Below are 17,985 nucleotides of genomic sequence, written 5' to 3'. Positions count from 1 at the left end.
TATTATCGATAGTTATATGAAAATTGGCGGATAGCTTGGTATACATAATATTAGTTTGGGCCAGAGCTTGAAAAAAAATCCCTGTGTGAACTTGAAAGAAAACAAAATTCAATTCATGCCCGTCGCAATGAATGAAATGTTTGGTTCGTTTCCCTCATCATTCGTTCTCCCGACACAGTGCATTCAGGTTCGGACATGTTCGGTTTCAGGAGCAAATTGAATTTTGTTTCTATTCTACCTAGGAGAGGAATTATTGAGCAAATGTGCACCATATATAGATTATGCAGTTCACTTATGCTCGAAAATGTAGAAGATGCCAGCTTCTGTCTTAGAACTGTCCACATATCAAATGAATGCTTCGGTTGGTGCTTCTGGTTTGCTGACGAGAAAGCGCTATATTTGCTTCCCGGGACAAAACTCGGGACATGTGGCTTTAGGCGTTCACATATGTCGTGTGAACTGTTAATCGTCTACACTAGACACCCAGATGGTGCTAGTTACTAACGAGATGAATTCGAAACACAAAAAAAACAAATCTTATTTCTTGTTGAAAATCCATTTACTTCATTGCCTCTTGTTGCTTAGGGATCACTTAGTCCGCTTTCGTTTATGCTATCTTCGCTGTTGATGTTGTATGGGCTTTCACGATTACCTGGTTTGAGTAGTTAGAGGTTTGTGTACAAGGTTTCTCGTAGTGGGTCTTCTTGTGTAACAACGTAGGGCACGCTGGAGTCTGTGCTTCATACGTGCACAGCGTGATTTGAGATTTGGTCACGCTTTTTGCTTTGAATTGTAAGTTCAGATATAAAGGAATAGGTTTCGTTACTCGCATTCTCACGAAACGAACACCGTTGGAAATACCTAGAAAAAAATTCTCCGGGCTTCAAACTTAAAGAATTCCACCGTTACGTATTCCGACATGATGGTTGTAATAAATTTATTAATAGTACCCAGGTATAGATCGTGCAGACGCATATCAATCTTATCATTGTCAATATAAACGGGTATCTTGGTCCTAACATTATCATGCTCAACGACGTATTGCATGTTGTCTTCCATAGCGTAGCTTTCCGTTATGGCCAAAGTTTTAAACGTTATCAGGAAGGAGTGTTGTGGGCTTGTATAACGATGACTTCCGTTAGTCGTTGGCCTTCGTTGGAGCCTTTGTTGACACTAAGTGGACTGTCGCTTTATCGAACTGAGCTATCACCGTAATATTATAAGACAAGCATTTTTTATCATGTTAAGCTAGATTTTTGGAACACCGTAAACAGATATACGTATAACAAAGACCACCAGAGCAATACAGTCGTGATTCGCTGGCTGGACCACACCTCCGTCCAACTAACGAATTTGATTCGTTAGTTGGACCGACTGAGAGATGTCAAAAACTCTCCGAAGGAGACGTTAGTAGTGTCATTACGTCTATTCACATCTCCAATAATTGTTAGATTGATTGTCAAAGTAAATTTGATATAAGATTTTGACATTCAGATGCTTTTTAGTTGGACAATAGTCCAACTAGCGGAGGTCCAACTAAAAAGCGGTCCAGATAAAAAGTGTCCAACCAGCGAATCACGACTTTATTAACCTCTGGCGCAAAAGTACGATGTAGTCTAGTATACAAATCTTTAATATGTGGGATACACGGAAGGTATTGGAAATGGTAACTAAAATAAGTATGGTAGTGTAATAGTTGAATTCTCGACAAACATATGATTACGGCTTAAAAGCCAGCCGTCAAAATTCTCTTTGAAAGGAAATTCCGGACAAACCGTTACCCGCTAAACACAGTTCATAGCAGTTAATGAAAGAGAAAACTTTTCTCTTTTGTTTACTACCAACATCTGTGAGTGGCGAATAACGGTTTGTTCGAAATTTATTTTCAAAAAGAATTTTGACAGTTGGCTTTTAAGGTTGAACAGAGAATTGACAAAAATCGAAAACGAAAAAAGCAGTTTTTTCCACACCGTATCTTAGATCTTCATAAAAATCAATCAGCAGTACTGTAACAACATTCTACATAAGCTGATTGATTTTTATGAAGATCTAAGATACGGTGTGGAAAAAAACTGCTTTTTTCGTTTTCGATTTTTGCCCATTCTCTGTCCAACCTTAAGTCGTAATCATATGTTTGTTGTTAATTATAATGGTGGAATATATCAGTAGTGTTTCAAATATGGTGATTATTATATGAATAATTTTGAAATGGTTCTAAAGATTTCTGAAATGGTATTTATTTAACTCTTAAAGGCGCAAAGCATTTTTTTTTAATTTTCTGAAAATTGTCTCACAGTTTTAATACGTCACTATGATAATTTTGAGATGGTTTTCACAATGTTGTTTTAAAACAACATTCCGCATTTAAGGGTTAAGTATAGGAGGTCGCTGTCAAGTGAACCCTAAGAGAAGAGACGACAACAGGCTTCTTGCTCTTCTTAATTTTATCTATCAAACCCTGTCGTAATTCCAAAGACAACAAGCATCCATCGTTGCCAGATTCCATTTGCATGATTTTCACAATTGCTGAAAATAATTGTACCTCAAATATCGACCCTCAGTCAAGAATATTCACAATACTAGCCGCATTTAAAAATTGAAATTTATGTTTATTTGTGTCTCTCTTAACAATACACGTTATTCAATTTGCATGAAATGTTCATGTATATGAAAAGTAGCCAAAATAAATTCAGCAGCACTGTTTTTCATCCCGTTTGAAAATATTATGAACGCTCTTGACTGGCAAAACGACCAATCAGAAGCTGGTTCAATATTGAGGTTAGGACTGGATCATATTAGGTCTGTTCCAGTACCAGGAGAAACTGGAAGTACTTCGGAGAAAATCGTTCCTGTACTCTCTTCTTCTCTTCTTCTGGTAGCAAACCGGAGTAAAAAGGAGCAAAGATTTGTTGCTCCTGTTTACTCCGGAGTGACTTCCGTGTACTGGAACAAACCTATTATTTGGCTACGCGATTGTCTTCTCTTAGAGTGAACCGACATTAAGAAATTCTTTCTGGCCACCCTGGTCGATAGTGTAAACGGTGCTTATATTATTTGTTTCAGTGCTATTTTTGTTTATCAACAACCTTCCTCTAACCATACTATTGTTTTTTCTATACTGTTTCATCCATAAAGGATTTTAATATATTATAAGCAGCTAAATATTCAATGGTACACAATTTTCAAATATGAACGCCTTCTGTGTAGCATGCCGGACGCGTGGTTCCGGTATGGTGGCAATATACCAGCATCCAAACGGATTGGACCAGATGTTCACTTCTGTCACGGGAATCGAGGTCGGTACCTACCTATAAACAACCACCACATCCACATATTCCATATCATAATTCATTCCCAACAGGTTGAAAACGAGGATCTACTATGCATTCCGTGCTACGATGAACTAAAAGCTGCCCATTTATTCAAGCAAAAGTGCATTCAGAACAACATCCTTCGGATAAGCCGACCTTCACCATCCAGAAATGGCGATAGCAACCGGAACCACTCCGAAGAGCTGACGGTTGAACTCGAAGTGCCAGTACACAAACCACCGATGCAAACCGAACAGCAAACTTCAAACGTTGAAATCTCTACCACATGCACTGGCGAAGTTGACCTTTTGGAAGAACATTTGATCATCGGAACGGATGTGTCGAATGAAACCGATTCAGAGCTGGAAGGGAATAGCGATGTCGAAGAAATCAAAATAGAACTTACTGAGTTACAGGAAGTGGGACAAATTAACATATCTGTTCCGATGCTAGACAGCCAACAACGGACTAGTGTAATGCCAGATCAAAGCGTAGACGATGTCGAAGGTAAAATGGTGAAACAATTTGAAGTTGAACCGATCCGATGTGACGATTGTAGTAAGTCTTTCTCCAAGACTACTACGCTACAAAAGCACATCAGAACCTGCCATCCGGCGGTCGAATCGACTGATGATAGCGAACAACTAGGTTCCGGAGCATTGGCCACTCTGCCGACAGTCCATAATCTGATGTGCTGGTACTGCTTTCAAGAGTTCACCGGGCTGAATGAGAAATATGAGCACGAGGCTTCCCATATATCGGAGCCGAAACCGTACAAGTGCCCCCAGTGTGAGAGTACATTCAAGGATAAAGTTGGTCTTCGAAGTCACATTCGAATTCACTCAGCAGTGAAACGGTACAAATGCCAATATTGCGAAATGCGATTCCACCAGCGGGGGAATTTAACCGCCCACGAGAGGACCCACGTTGGAGTTAAACCGTTCGTGTGCCCGCAGTGTGGCAAAGGTAAGGTGCGAAGTAGGCATGTACTGGTAAAACTAAAATTCAAATCTTTTTCAGGTTTTGCCGAGAGTGGCAATCTAAAGAACCACATTCGCTTCCACACGGGCGAACGACCCTACGCATGTTCAGAGTGTCCGAAGCGCTTCCGGACACATTACTCGAGAACCGTTCATTTCCGATCGCACAATAACGATCGTCCGTTTCGGTGTCCTGAATGCGAAAAAGCATTCTACTCTTCGGGCAAATTGATTATTCACCGGAGAGTGCACAGCGGCGAGAAGCCGTATCAGTGTAACGCCTGTCCGGCCAAGTTCGCCGACAGCAGCGGACTGCGGCGGCACTCTAAGACGCATTGAAAAAAAGAAATAGTTGTCATTGACATAATACTTTCATATCCTTTTTTTTAAAGATTTTTGAGAAAATCACGAATTAGGATTGCCAACCCTCCGAGTTTTTGAACCGGAGACTTTTTTGGGGGCGATTTCCGGGTTTTACATCAATTACCCCGAGTCTGGATAATTTTAATCCCTTTGTACTTTTTCTGTAAGTAATGTTTTGACCACCTCTTCGTGTAAGGCGTTACCTAGTCGTACAATTTTGAAAGAATCGATTTTTTTATTTGTTTAAAATTCAGTTGACTGTTTTGAAAAAATACCAAAAAATGGAAGACGATAATAATTACATGTTCAAATTTTCAATTCTGTTGCAACGTCTTTTATGTGTACCCCGAGCGTACTGAAAACGTTAACCGCGTTTTTGTGAAACCACATTTTTTGGCCTGACCGGAAACGTAACTCGAACGAATCATTCTAAAATTTTCACAGTATATTCAAAATAGATTTCTCCAGCGAGGTATAAAGGACCTTATTATTAATTGTTCATTTTTAATAAACGAGAGTTCTGTTATAAGGAATCGAAGATTCCAAAGGGATGATGTCAGAGTAAAAGGTTTCGCGTGTCACATCCTAATGTCAGTACCTGCCCCAGCTCAGCCTCTCGCCGCCCCTCTGTAAGCGGCCTTACACTTCTTATTATTTTTAATCACAAACAACGACAATGAACGCGGTTCATTTACGCCACGACCGGCATCAACGGTTTCGTGTCCTATCTCTTTGAATGTATAGAGAAGAGTGTACAAAGCGAGCAGCCGGAGTACAGCAGCAAAACAAAAATGTATTTTACTACTGTACGGAAAAGTGCACTCAGATTGGCTACCGTTCTGGGAGGAGCAGAAGCAGTAGTGATGCGTCGCTGTTGCAGGCTGTAGGGATTGTGCAAATGTAAATGTACCGGAAAATATGTAGTACCGGTACCGTTCGCATCCCTGGCTGCTATGTGGTACATATATTGACATCATTTGACGAAAGGTATTCTAGTAGGTACTCACCTCTATGTGATGTGCATTGGCACCACATCCAATGATAAAGGGCTTGTTGAGGTTTCTGCAGTACTTTACGAGGGCATCGGTTTCAGATGGTGGTGCTGTATCCGCATCGCCAGGGATGCGATCACAATCTCCTGCTTGCTCCTAGCCCTCGTTGCATCCACTGTTATGTCAATGATGTCTCGTTGAATGAATTCTGTAATTAGAGAATTTCATTACGCCGTTTATCAAAACTGGAGCTCTTGTAGTTGGCTGGTCTTTACAATTAGGCAATCCATTAGACGTTTGTTTGACAATTCAGCGGTGGGTTCTGTCAACAAGTCCACTCCTGCGAACAGAAAAACCAGCCCCCTGCTAGGCAGCCATTTTGTCCTAGCCAACATCTGCCTTTGTTAAAATCAAAACAACCCAATGCTATTGCACGGGCGACGTGGGCCTAGATGCAGCTAGGCCCATCATATGTTACTACTGTCAAAGTCCGTATATCTCCATAGCGGATGACAGGAGTGACACCCTCCTGAGAAAAACTCGTCCACAAACAACTTTGTTAGTCCGATTTGTTTGATGTTGGATCGAATCAATAATATTGTCGGACTTCGCACCCCTCGGAGTAACGTCGGAATAAGTAAACAAGAAATAATCAGCTGATCACAAACGTCTCATGGATTGCCCAATAGAGTTTTCTACGGCTCATGTACGTATACGCCACATGACACAAATACTACATCACAAGCTGGTGGAAAATAATAAACAAAGACGGCAAAAATAAATGGGATTGTTTTCAACCAGGATACTTCATTAGTGTTCGTGAGACCGGTCGCAAAGAACTCAATATACTAATTTGTGAACTGAGGAATTTAAGCTAGGTTTTGTGTTTATTTGCCCACGGCTCCTGTAGAGGAGCGATGTCTAGGCACTCCTTGATGAACCTCCGGGCAAGGACGCTTGTGGCATCTTTTACGTGCGAAGGTTCATTTGAATGCAGCGATGCAATGCTTCGTCCTCTTTATTGTGCCGACGGCTAATCGCAGGCTGTGTGCTGTTCGTGGTTCCAGGTGTCTTCTTTAGCCCAGAAGTTGCTTTGACTTTTACCGTTTACGCACCTTCCTACAGGGGGTTTTCGATTCTCTCCTTGCGTATCAGTTCGTGAGCCGCATACGGTAGGGTGCTTTTATGTATAGCTCGTAAGACGGGCAACCACCGACGCATTTGTTACCGTTACTGCAGGCCACCCACAGGAGCTTTTTCAGTTCATACTTGACTAGAACTTCTACATTCGGCGAAGAACGGGGCACCCTTCAACTGGCGCATTCTGGCTTTTTCGAATACGTAGTTCAGATTGTTTTGTTGGGAGGTTATCGCAGTTTCACTGAAGCCTCATCTACCGTCAATAGCAGCTCTACTGTTTTGAGGACCTTGCTTCCCTTTACGACAATTTAGCGTTCTGTGCAGAAATTGTAATTTTGCACCAGCCGAAGGATTTTTCCCTCAGACCTGTGGCTTCTGTTGGGAAAATACCCGGTGTGAAACGCTTGTTTTGGAATCTGTCACGCTTCAACGACTTTCAATGAAGCGCCTTCCCAGGGCTTGATCGCAGCTGTGGCGTCCTGCAGTCACTTAGCTGTATCTTTGTCTACACAGGCGATTTCGAGATACCATTGTTTGTAGGTGCACTTTCTAAACTTGAGTCTCATATTGCTTGAGGTCTGCTCCATGTCGCTATCGATCAGCGCGCATCGAGTAGGATTCCTTCCCACTATTGTTCAGCGACTCAGTGTCCATTGAACTCTGTCGCTTGTCTGGTGCCTTTTATATACCTAACTAAACCGGAGCGGACGAATTCCCTACTAACACTTCACTAGGCACAGGATTTCGGATGACGAACTACACTTGTTCACTGTCAGCGTTAAAAGAGGACCAGCCTCGATATATTTTTAGTTTTATCTCTAGTATTGATCGATTAATCGATCAATACACACTAAGTATTTATTATCCTATGTATAAGTTAATAATGCTCGATTTCGAACATTACACTGTTATTCTTTTTATTCCCTAAGTGGGATAGAAAGATACCGTTATACAACAGCTCTTCCCCCTTCAGTTAAATATTTAATCTAAACGAAACACGATTGAATTGATAATAATCAATTCTACTTGAACGAACAGACATTAATCCATTCTACATAAATGAATTGACATTAATCTATTCAACTATCAAAAAATTTAAATTATTTGTATACAAAATTCTGATCTATTTTACTTTTTCTAATTCTCTTCGATCGCCTAACTGGCGGTAATTCATTTTCACTTTTCCTTTTCTCCCCTCTTTTATCTTCATTTTCGGGGAATCCTCGAAAACCTTCGTCTTCATCGTCGCTAGCATATGCTGTTCCTGTCGTTTGAGCAGGAAAATGGATGTTCGGCCGGACCAGTAAGTCAGCATTAGTCGCCCTAAGTTGACTTCGATGGGCGTTGACCTGCACGTTTCCAATTTCCACCTGTAAAATATTTTTAGAAATCTGTCTTAGAAACGTCGCTTTTATCCATCGAGCAAAGTTATGAGGATTGTGGTTTTTGTACCACACCTCATCTCCTGCCATCAGATTATCCAAAGGATCTGCTACCTTAGCCGCAGATTTGTCCTTTGTAATAACCACATCATTTGGTAGTTCCTGTGGTACATGCTGTGTTAATTGTGTTAAGTAGTGTTTATAAGTCTTTTTTGGATTAATTAGGTCAAATAGTGTTTTAGGTGTAAAAGAGAAAATCTTCTCTGATGGAAATTGTTCATCACTTGTCGAGCAATTACGAAAATTAAACAAAAACAAGTTTATTTGGTCTTCCAAATCCAGCTCACAAACTTCTGGTTCAAGTAAGAACCTTTTTAAAACCTCTTTAACTGTCCTTACTAGTCTCTCCGCCTGGCCATTACTAGCAGGATTATACGGCGGACTTTTGAGAACTTTAATACCTTGCTTCTCCAGAAAATTAATAAAAGTATATGAGTTGAAAGGAGGACCACCGTCTGAAACTAAAACATCAGGCAACCCAAAGCGAGCAAAATATGCTACTAACTTTTTAAGAACTCTACCTGTGTCTGTACCCTTTTTCATCCACTCTATTTCCACCCACTTCGAGAAACTATCCACCATTAGGAGGAAAGTGTGGTGCTGGAAATGAAAGAAATCTATATGCACTCGACTGAAAAGCCTTGTAGTAGGAATCCATTTGGATTTAATGTTTTGTTTTGGTACTATCGCCATACCATTGCATGCATCACATCTTGCGACAAACTTTTCAATATCTCCATTTATACCAAACCAATATACAAATCGTCTCGCAAGTTGCTTCATTTTGACTATGCCCCCATGGTTGGCATGTAAAAGTTTTAATAGCTCGCTTTGTAAACAGTGCGGCACTACTACCCAATCCTGATAAAGTAAGCACTCGTCACATAACTCCAAATCATGCTGATTGGAAAATATGCTGGAAAAGCGCTTGTCAATACGCTTAGGCCAACCTTGTTTCATATAGGCTATAATCTGTTGCAGAAATTCATCATTCTTTGTCGCTGAAGCAATCCTGCGGTAATCAATTGGTAACTCTTGCCCAAAATTGATACTTTTAATATATTCTTTATCGTATTCTTTCGGAACCATCTGCTCCAATGGGAACCTCGAACAGAAATCCGCGTTTCCCATTTGAGTAGATGGTCTATATTTTATTTCAAAATTATAAATGGAGAGTTCTAATATGTATCGTTGTAATCTGGTTACATAAATTGAATGTTTGCCCTCTCTCCCAAATATTCCTACTAGGGGTTTATGATCTGTGTATACATAAAACAATTTTCCATTAAGGAACTTGTGAAACTTTTTAATCGTGGACACCAAAGCTAGAGCTTCTAAATGTAAAATTGGGTAATTCTTTTGGGCTGCATTAAGAGAAAACGAAGCAAAACAAATCGGTTTTTCAACCTCGTTAATAATATGAGCAATTACTCCATCCAAACCATATCCGGAAGCATCAGAAACTATCACTATAGGCTTTGTAGGATCATAAAACTCTAAAATGTTTGCCTTCAATAAAGATTGTTTGCTTTCCTCAAAAGCTTTGCTGTAATTTTCATCCCAAATAAACTTTACATTATTCTTCAGAAGATTGTATAAGAAATACAACTTCGAAGATAGATGAGGAATAAATTTGTTATAATAATTTATAAGTCCCAGAAATGATTTCAGCTCAGTCACATTTTTTGGAATTTTAGCGCATTGAATTGTAGCAATTTTGTCAGAACAAGGCAGTAACCCGTTTTTACTAATGATATGCCCTAGATATGGAAGCTCTGTAACAAAAAATTTACATTTGTCAAAATTTATTTTAATATTTGCCTCAGCAAGTCTTTTTAAAACTTCAAAAAGCTTCTGTTTACAATCTTCCACATTTTTACCCGCAATTAGCACATCGTCCAAATAGCAATATACATAATCTAAACCTTTCAAAACCTGGTCCATTACCTGCTGGAAAATGGACGCACTAGATGATGCCCCCTGTGGTAACCTGTTGTAAGTAAATAAACCCTTAACTGTATTTATAACTATGAATTTTCTTGATCTTTTCGAAAGAGACAGTTGGGTATATGCACCTTCCAAATCTAAGGCACAAAAAACCTTACAACCTGCCAAACCAGCAAATAAATCTTGAGCTGTGGGTAATGGATAGGTATTTGGGACGATAACTTTATTTACAGAAACCTTGCAATCTATCACAAGTCTGATTTCATTGTTCTTTTTAGCAACTACAATTACTGGAGACGCCCACTCACTAGTTTGGATTGGGGTAATTACTTTTTCCCTCTCCAGTTTATCTAAATATTCTAAAACTTTATCCCTTAACCTATAGGGAACGTCATACGCTTTTTTAAAAATCGGCCTCTCTGATTTCAGATCCAAGTCTGCTTCATATCCCAAAATTGGCATAGAGAAATCTTTTTTAAATAAATGACCATATTTTTGTTTAATTTCAGCGACAATATTATCACTGTTGTTATCAGTCAGACTGTTTACCGATAAAAAATCTGAGAAAAATGTTCTCCAGTTTGGGATGAAAGCATCCAACCATGGTCTGCCAAAAAGAGGAATAAAATTATTTGTGCAATTTAGCACTAAAAGCTTCAAAATATTTTGTTTTTTTTTACAATATGGGCAAAAAATTGAAAATAACGGAGAAATCACGTTAGCCCAATCGAATAACAGAAGAAAAATGGAAAAAAACTCACCCGATCAAATCCAGATCGTGTTGTTACCCTCAATTTTTATCCGTTCAATCCGATTTTGATTTTCCTTACTCTAGTCTCAGCACCAGCTAGCAATGGATGAGCGAATCTCCAACCGGTAAGCATGAAAAGAAAATCATAAATTGTATTAGTAATTGATTAAAACAAAAGCTTTTTTCACCTGAAAAACAATGAAAATAAAAGAACTTTTGTACAACTGCTTTACAATTGAAAGAAAAAAAATCACAGAAAAGGAAAAGCTGGAGTAAAAGGCAATTTCACTCACACAATAGCCTTGAAAAGCACGTGGTTTTCTATTAAACTTACAGTTTTCTAGATACCGATCTGCCAGCACCGTTAAATCCTCCGAATCTAACGCTGCAAGTCCAAGGGTTCCGTCACCTACTTCAATCCAGTCCTGGAAGGTTGAACTGCCGAATTTCACCAGAGAAAATGTCCGTCGTACCGGTCCGTCAAGCGAAACTTCCTTCCCGCTGGAGATCCACACTACGGTCCGTTGAACACCTCGTCGCCACTTTTTATATACCTAACTAAACCGGAGCGGACGAATTCCCTACTAACACTTCACTAGGCACAGGATTTCGGATGACGAACTACACTTGTTCACTGTCAGCGTTAAAAGAGGACCAGCCTCGATATATTTTTAGTTTTATCTCTAGTATTGATCGATTAATCGATCAATACACACTAAGTATTTATTATCCTATGTATAAGTTAATAATGCTCGATTTCGAACATTACACTGTTATTCTTTTTATTCCCTAAGTGGGATAGAAAGATACCGTTATACAACAGTGCCTTTTGCTTACTCTAGCGCTTCAGCGGGTTTGTGGCCGTTTCTCAGCAGCCACCCATAGCATTATTTGCTCTTGTTTTATTATCGGAGCCCCAGCGGTGCTACGCCGGACCGGTATGTGTCCTCCTTGACCACTGTCCGACCATCGTCTCCTGTTGAAGATTTGAGAATGGACAAAGTGCAGGACACAACATCCTCCAACGAGAAACTATTCAGCAGCTCCCCAAGATTGCTTTCTGCGCAATCCTTCTCAACTTCCACCTCCATCGCCGCAAACTCCGCCACACTAATGTTTATAGTGTTCTTAGTGTTTTCCGTTTTGTTCCCACGAATGTCTAGGGAAAGAAAGTTAACCTTCCAGAGCCCCGCTTGACATGATAAGGGCAAAAATACTATGAGGTATGGCCTGATGCCCCACAGCCTCCGTGCGTGGCTTGGTATTTGTCATCACCTCGAATCCCAGTTCTAGTTTTACGTAGGGCTTGGGTTGGAAGTGTTGGTACCCCTCCCCCACCATTCATTCCTCGGCACGGGTCGCATCACACCTTGACTTGGGGCATAAATTTTACGGTATAGGCACTCTTCCATTCCGCTGCTACAGCATAAGGCTGATAGCACTCAGCCAACGCCGCCTCATCTGCCCTTAATAATTGATAATGATTGATTTCTGAAAATCAGTTTTTTATGTAAGTTATACATACTTAGAAATCTAATAGAAGACTCATGAACATATTTCTGACTGATTAGTGCAAACATTGTGTAATTTCGTTCAGTACAATGAAAGTAACCCATCAGGGTAACAATTTAGCACTGGGGATAAATATACCCTTTTTTGTGTATACACGGTATACACTCCCTAGAGTGTATTTGTTTACGCAACATTATGCTCACCGCTGTTCTGTACCGTTCACATTTAGTTGTAAATTTTTGATCATTTTCGCGTTTGAGAACGGTTATGTGCGTGCAGATAGGTGTAGAAAATGTTGTTGTATAATTGTAAATAAGTAACATAAGGTTTAGGTAGTTCACAGCTCACCTCTTGCAAAAATACCAGTGCACTGGTTATGTTGTTCATCGATGACAGTTATGCGACGAGGCCGAGAGGAACGACACGCCGTGATTTGTTGATGAAATAAACTTATAATTTGAAATTCTGATTGGATTTATAAAAATTGGTATTGGTTAGATCAAAATGGATTCGAATTTCCGACATTACTTGATAATGGTTTGGAATGGCCGAGGATAGTTTGAAATGTGTCATAAAAATAAATTGAATTGCTCGAATTTCATGTTTTGACAGTTTCAGTGCTCGATAAAATCAAAACAAAACATTGCCAGCAGCATAACTACAGGAACAATTCAAAACAGAAACATAAATTTTGTTGCCAGAATTATTGAAAGTTTCGAAAATAGAGCATGCAGAGTTGCCAGTTACATCAAATTGATCGGAATTCGAGCAAAATGGATTGAAATTGGTTAAAATTGTTGAATTTTTTCCAAATATTTTAGCAATACTCGATGTGATAGAAAATTGTATAAATTTTCTAAAATTGCCGAAAAAAATGAAAATCCATGCAAAATCGAACGGAATATAACAATTATTCTGAAATGACGTTCCCCTCGGACGAGGCGGTTTGTGTTTGTTTTCGGTTGATGTGGAAGGCGGCTATCGGAGCTGGGTTTGAAAGTTTCGAGCCACGGTGATTGAACGACGTCGTGTTTTTTGCCCCGCTTGGACTTTTTTTTCCCAGGACCAATCCAGCCCGTTCTAGTGTGCGGAAGAATATTCCCGCAAAAGTGCCGGCCGGTGGTTCGAGGTCTACTGATTTGGTGTCGGATCGCCGGGAAAAGGAAGCTAAGCGCCAAGGAGTCACTTGCTTCCTCGGCTAAGTACAAAGTACCCAGAAGACGCCTTTCCGCTCTGGCTGTGAAGGATCCTCCGAATGAGCCTACCCGAATAGAAATGTACAGTAACAAAACCATGATTTTCACTGTGACAGTACAGTAATTTTACAATAATTTACAGTAAGTTTTAGTGTTATGCTACAATATAAAAACAATAAAATTTAACGTTTTTACAGTAAATTTCAATGTAAAATAGACTTTTACAGTGAAAAAGGGGGGTGGTTATGTATCTTAACATTAAAAAAATCATTTTTTCTCCATACATTTTTTTCACGAAAACAGTAAAATTTAATGTGAATGCACTGTATCAGTTTTTTACTGAAGAGTGAAATTTATTGTTATATGAAATTTTATTGTAAATCTACTGTGAGAACTTGGCATCGAACAATGTTGAAATAGTAATAACTATAATATTTATTGTTCTATGATTGTTTGTAGGGTAAATGCTATTGTAAAATTCTATCCGGGTAGCTCTCCTTCGCAGCTAAACGTCAAGAAGAGCGAAACAGGGTGGCCAAAGGTGCCCCCTGGGAAGTACACTGCGGTGACTTCCGGGGTCTCTTGCGGGGAGCGAATAGATCCGGCGATAATTCGCTATCGTCGCTAGGGAGGGTCCAACAAAGGAGCAAAGCGCACCTCCCTAGCTAACAGTCAAGGATCGCTACCGGAGCAACCAAAGCAAACCAGCACAAGAACAAGGCCGTTGGAGTCCCGGCCGGTCAGACGAAACTGTTTTCTTCCCGCCACAAGCAGAAAGTTGAGTATATAAAAGTCGGTAAATTAATTTATTTATTTTTTTTTTCCCTTTTTTTGCTTACATTCGAAAATCCGAAATTCCTGTAGAAGCACCTAGGCCGCTCTGACAAAAGGGTCTGCCGGGCAAATAAGAGCCCGAGTAACGGGCAACCGTTTCTTACAACCTTCTGTTTCTTCCGAAATTTTTCCCTATATTGAAATGTTAGTTGTAGTCATACAATTTATTCAATTCCCATTCCTAGGGGATTCCTACAAGCCTGCTGTGAACAGATTTTCGATGATGGAGAGACGTTTCGCCAAGGACAACGAGCAGCGTGTGGCGTATGGGGGAATATATAAAACTGGGGCATATGGAAGAGTGTTCCCGCGGCGCGGGCCCGCAGTTTTGTCTCCCGCATCATGTTGTACGTCGACCAGAAAGCACGACCACTAAAACCAGAGTAGTTTTCGATGCGAGCAGCAAATCGCATGGTCAGTTGTCGCTGAACGAATTCCTTTTCACTGGTCCAACGGTTCAACCATCTCTGCTCGCCGTGGTAGCGAATTTCCGGGTACCCAACTACGTATTCTCTGCCGACGCCGAGAAAATGTTTGTGCAAGTGTGGATGCATCCGGACGATCGCAAATTTTTTACGGTCGCTTGGCGGTCGGATCCATCACTACCGTTGAAGTTCTATCAGCTGAAGACCGTGACGCACGGACAGTGGCGTAGTAGCGGGGGGGGGGGTTTGGGGACGATACCCCCCCCCCCCGAAATATTTTGGAGAAATTTGAAAAAAATGAATATGTTAAACAAAAATATGCCTAATATTTTAAATGCAAATTGCATTGTTTCAATTGCAAAAGTTATCTTGTGAAAATATTTCCTTGTAGTGAAAATTGGCTGCAGACTGGACACCTACCTGTCGGCACGTTGTGGACGCTAGCTCAACCGCCGAGGACTATAACGAGTAGATCGCGGCGAAGCGAGGAGCTAGGAGCTTAATAGTTCACGAAACGGATATAGGTACCGAGAGAAATTTCGCCACATTCTGTAGTCCTTGACTGACGGCGAACATGGACTGGAGAGTGTGAGAGAAGTATCCCCATGGAGGCCACCAGGCGATTCCCTACCATATCGGCCAATGGAACCCTGCTGCAGCACGAAGAAGGACGGGCGGCAAGCTAAAGTGGAAGACGAAAGCCTTTAACGAAAACCTCTTTGTTGAGTTACTTCGGCGAACAACGGAATCAAGTACGTTGATACGGCTGACGGCTAGAAGGATTGTGACGGCTTGTGACGTTACATCACGAAAACTAGGGCCATGTAGTAGACGGCGTGCAGCTTACTGGTTAAATGAGTAATTCAGTACGCTATGCGCTGCTTGTCTTAGATCCAGAAGGCAGGTTCAGAGCGCAAGATCGGAGAGTAAGGAGGAGCGCAAGCGACGTATCTAGAAGGTAGGGACTTTTTAAAACGGGAGATCAAGCTTAGCAAGCCAATTGCCATAAGTAGCTGTGCTGAGAAATAAACGCCAATCCTTGGGGGACGCGTACTGATTCGTCATGACGAAGACGAGGGTCCGTCGACACGAGCTGAAATATGCCCGGGTAAGCTAAAGATAATCGTTGAGGGTCTCTTCCCGAATCACGATTCAACTACCTGGTCACCGACACCGTACGGCGAAGAAGAAGGAGGCAACACAGTCGAGTGGCAAGTGACTAACGACGAGCTCAAAGACGCGTCGATGTGACTAAAATCAAAGAAAACCCTCGGTCCGGATGGAATACCAACCGTGGTGCTGAAAGCTGCGATCCTGGCATATCCGGACATGTTCAGGATGCTACTGCTGACGTCTTTAGACGAAAGTAATCCCCGAAATGAGGAAGGTGCAGAAACTGATGTTGCTGCCAAAGTCAGTGAAGTCACCGGGCCTCCAGCCTCGAATAGACCAATGCCGCAGCGTGCCATAAAAGAATGAGCCAGATCCTGAAGAGCTACTTTCAGAGTAGAGCACTGCTGTACCAGACGGCAATGCGAGTCGCAGCGGGCGTTACTCAGGGCTCCATTCTCTGTCAAACACTTTGGAATGTGATGTAAGATGCACTGATAATATAAATTCGTGAATATAATAAATCATGCAATGCACGAATTCATTCGTCGTTTTCTGCAACGAAGTATTTTCGTGCATTGTAAATAGTAAGTTTCGTTCATTTCATGAACAAGAATGGCCGTATGGTGAACGAAAGTTTTCGTAAATTTTACACATTTAATGTACACTGCACGAATGTTATCGTTGATAACGACATTATTTTTCGTGAATGAAATGAAATGTTTTGTTTATTTTAATAAACGTTTGTGTATATTACGAACGATTTCGTTGGTCGCATGAAATCTTTTCGTTTATCTTAGAAAAGTTTTCGTATTTATTGGCCTCTTATTGTTTTCAGTCGATCTTTTAGGATCGATGTTTTTTTTATTTAAAAAAATCGATGTGGCCAAATCGCTTTTATTGTAATACGAGGAAATGGCCGCTTGATGAACGAAAGTTTCTTTTATTTTAATAAACGCTTATGTATATTACAAACGATTTCGTTCGTCGCATTCGATCTTTTAGGATCGATGTTTGACAGCACCGATCTGGCAGAGAAAAACTCAAAATTATTCATACAAAATCAACGAGCACGACGACGGCTCAACTGATTCTGTAATGCTCCAGATTCTGAATCAACTGGAAGCGAAAGAGGTTCAGGAAATCTTCCTGCAACCGGCGGACACGGATACGACTACTAAATAGTCAGACAACAACAATTATCTGACGAATAGCAACAATGGCTCCATATTGCTCTTTTGACGTGGATGGTTTGACGAATGGTGCTCGTAAATATTATAAAGATATTCGTATATAACAGCGAACGACTCGTTTGCTGAATGAAGCTGTTTCGTAATAAGCCAACGAAAGTCATTTCGTGGTTTTCACGAAAAACTCGTAATAAAAAATAAAAGGGTTTCGATAGAACTACATCATATATACGAAAAATTCGTATATTTTATTAAAGTTGGTTGTACGAAATAAATTCCTAGCGATTTACGAATATATTCTATCAGTGTGGGGTCTTAACAATGCTGCTGCCAAGGAAAGTGAAAATCGTTGGTTTCGTGGATGATGTGTCACTAACGGTGAGACACTTGAAGAAAATCGGTGACGGAGACAATCGATGCGATCGAGAGCTGGATGAACGGGTCAAGCTGCAAATAGCTCACTACAAGACGGTTTTGTTGTTGGACAGCAACTGAAAAGCGGTTCAGAGGATACAGATCACCATCGAAGGGCACGTGAATGCATCGAAGCGTGCACTGAAGCAATTGGGAGTGATAATCGACGACTGATTGAGCTTAAACAACCACGTTGATTACACATGCGAAATGTCGGGTCTTTATCTAGGATTTCGTCATCGATACTGCTTGGGGTGCGGCGCTGAAAACCAAGTGAAACCGCGAAAAGCTGAACAGGACGCTTCGACTACTGGTCGTACGAGTTGCGATTGCGTACCGGAGGCAGTATGCCTTGATGCCGAGATGATCCCCATCTGC

General features: G+C 40.8%; 1 protein-coding gene across 1 annotated transcript; it reads left to right on the top strand.

The window, feature by feature from the left end:
• Positions 1-3,063: 3,063 nt before the first annotated feature.
• Positions 3,064-5,816, top strand: LOC131685337 (zinc finger protein 771-like). The gene is made up of 3 exons (XM_058968991.1): positions 3,064-3,296; positions 3,362-4,277; positions 4,332-5,816. Exons 1-3 carry the CDS (start codon positions 3,189-3,191, stop codon positions 4,628-4,630), a joined length of 1,323 nt encoding a protein of 440 aa, XP_058824974.1. The 5' UTR covers positions 3,064-3,188; the 3' UTR covers positions 4,631-5,816.
• Positions 5,817-17,985: the final 12,169 nt, after the last annotated feature.

This window comes from Topomyia yanbarensis, chromosome 2 (assembly GCF_030247195.1).
Source record: "Topomyia yanbarensis strain Yona2022 chromosome 2, ASM3024719v1, whole genome shotgun sequence".
Classification (NCBI taxonomy): domain Eukaryota; kingdom Metazoa; phylum Arthropoda; class Insecta; order Diptera; family Culicidae; genus Topomyia; species Topomyia yanbarensis.
Note: the sequence above shows the minus strand (reverse complement) of the source record. Positions and strands in the feature narration are given on the sequence as shown.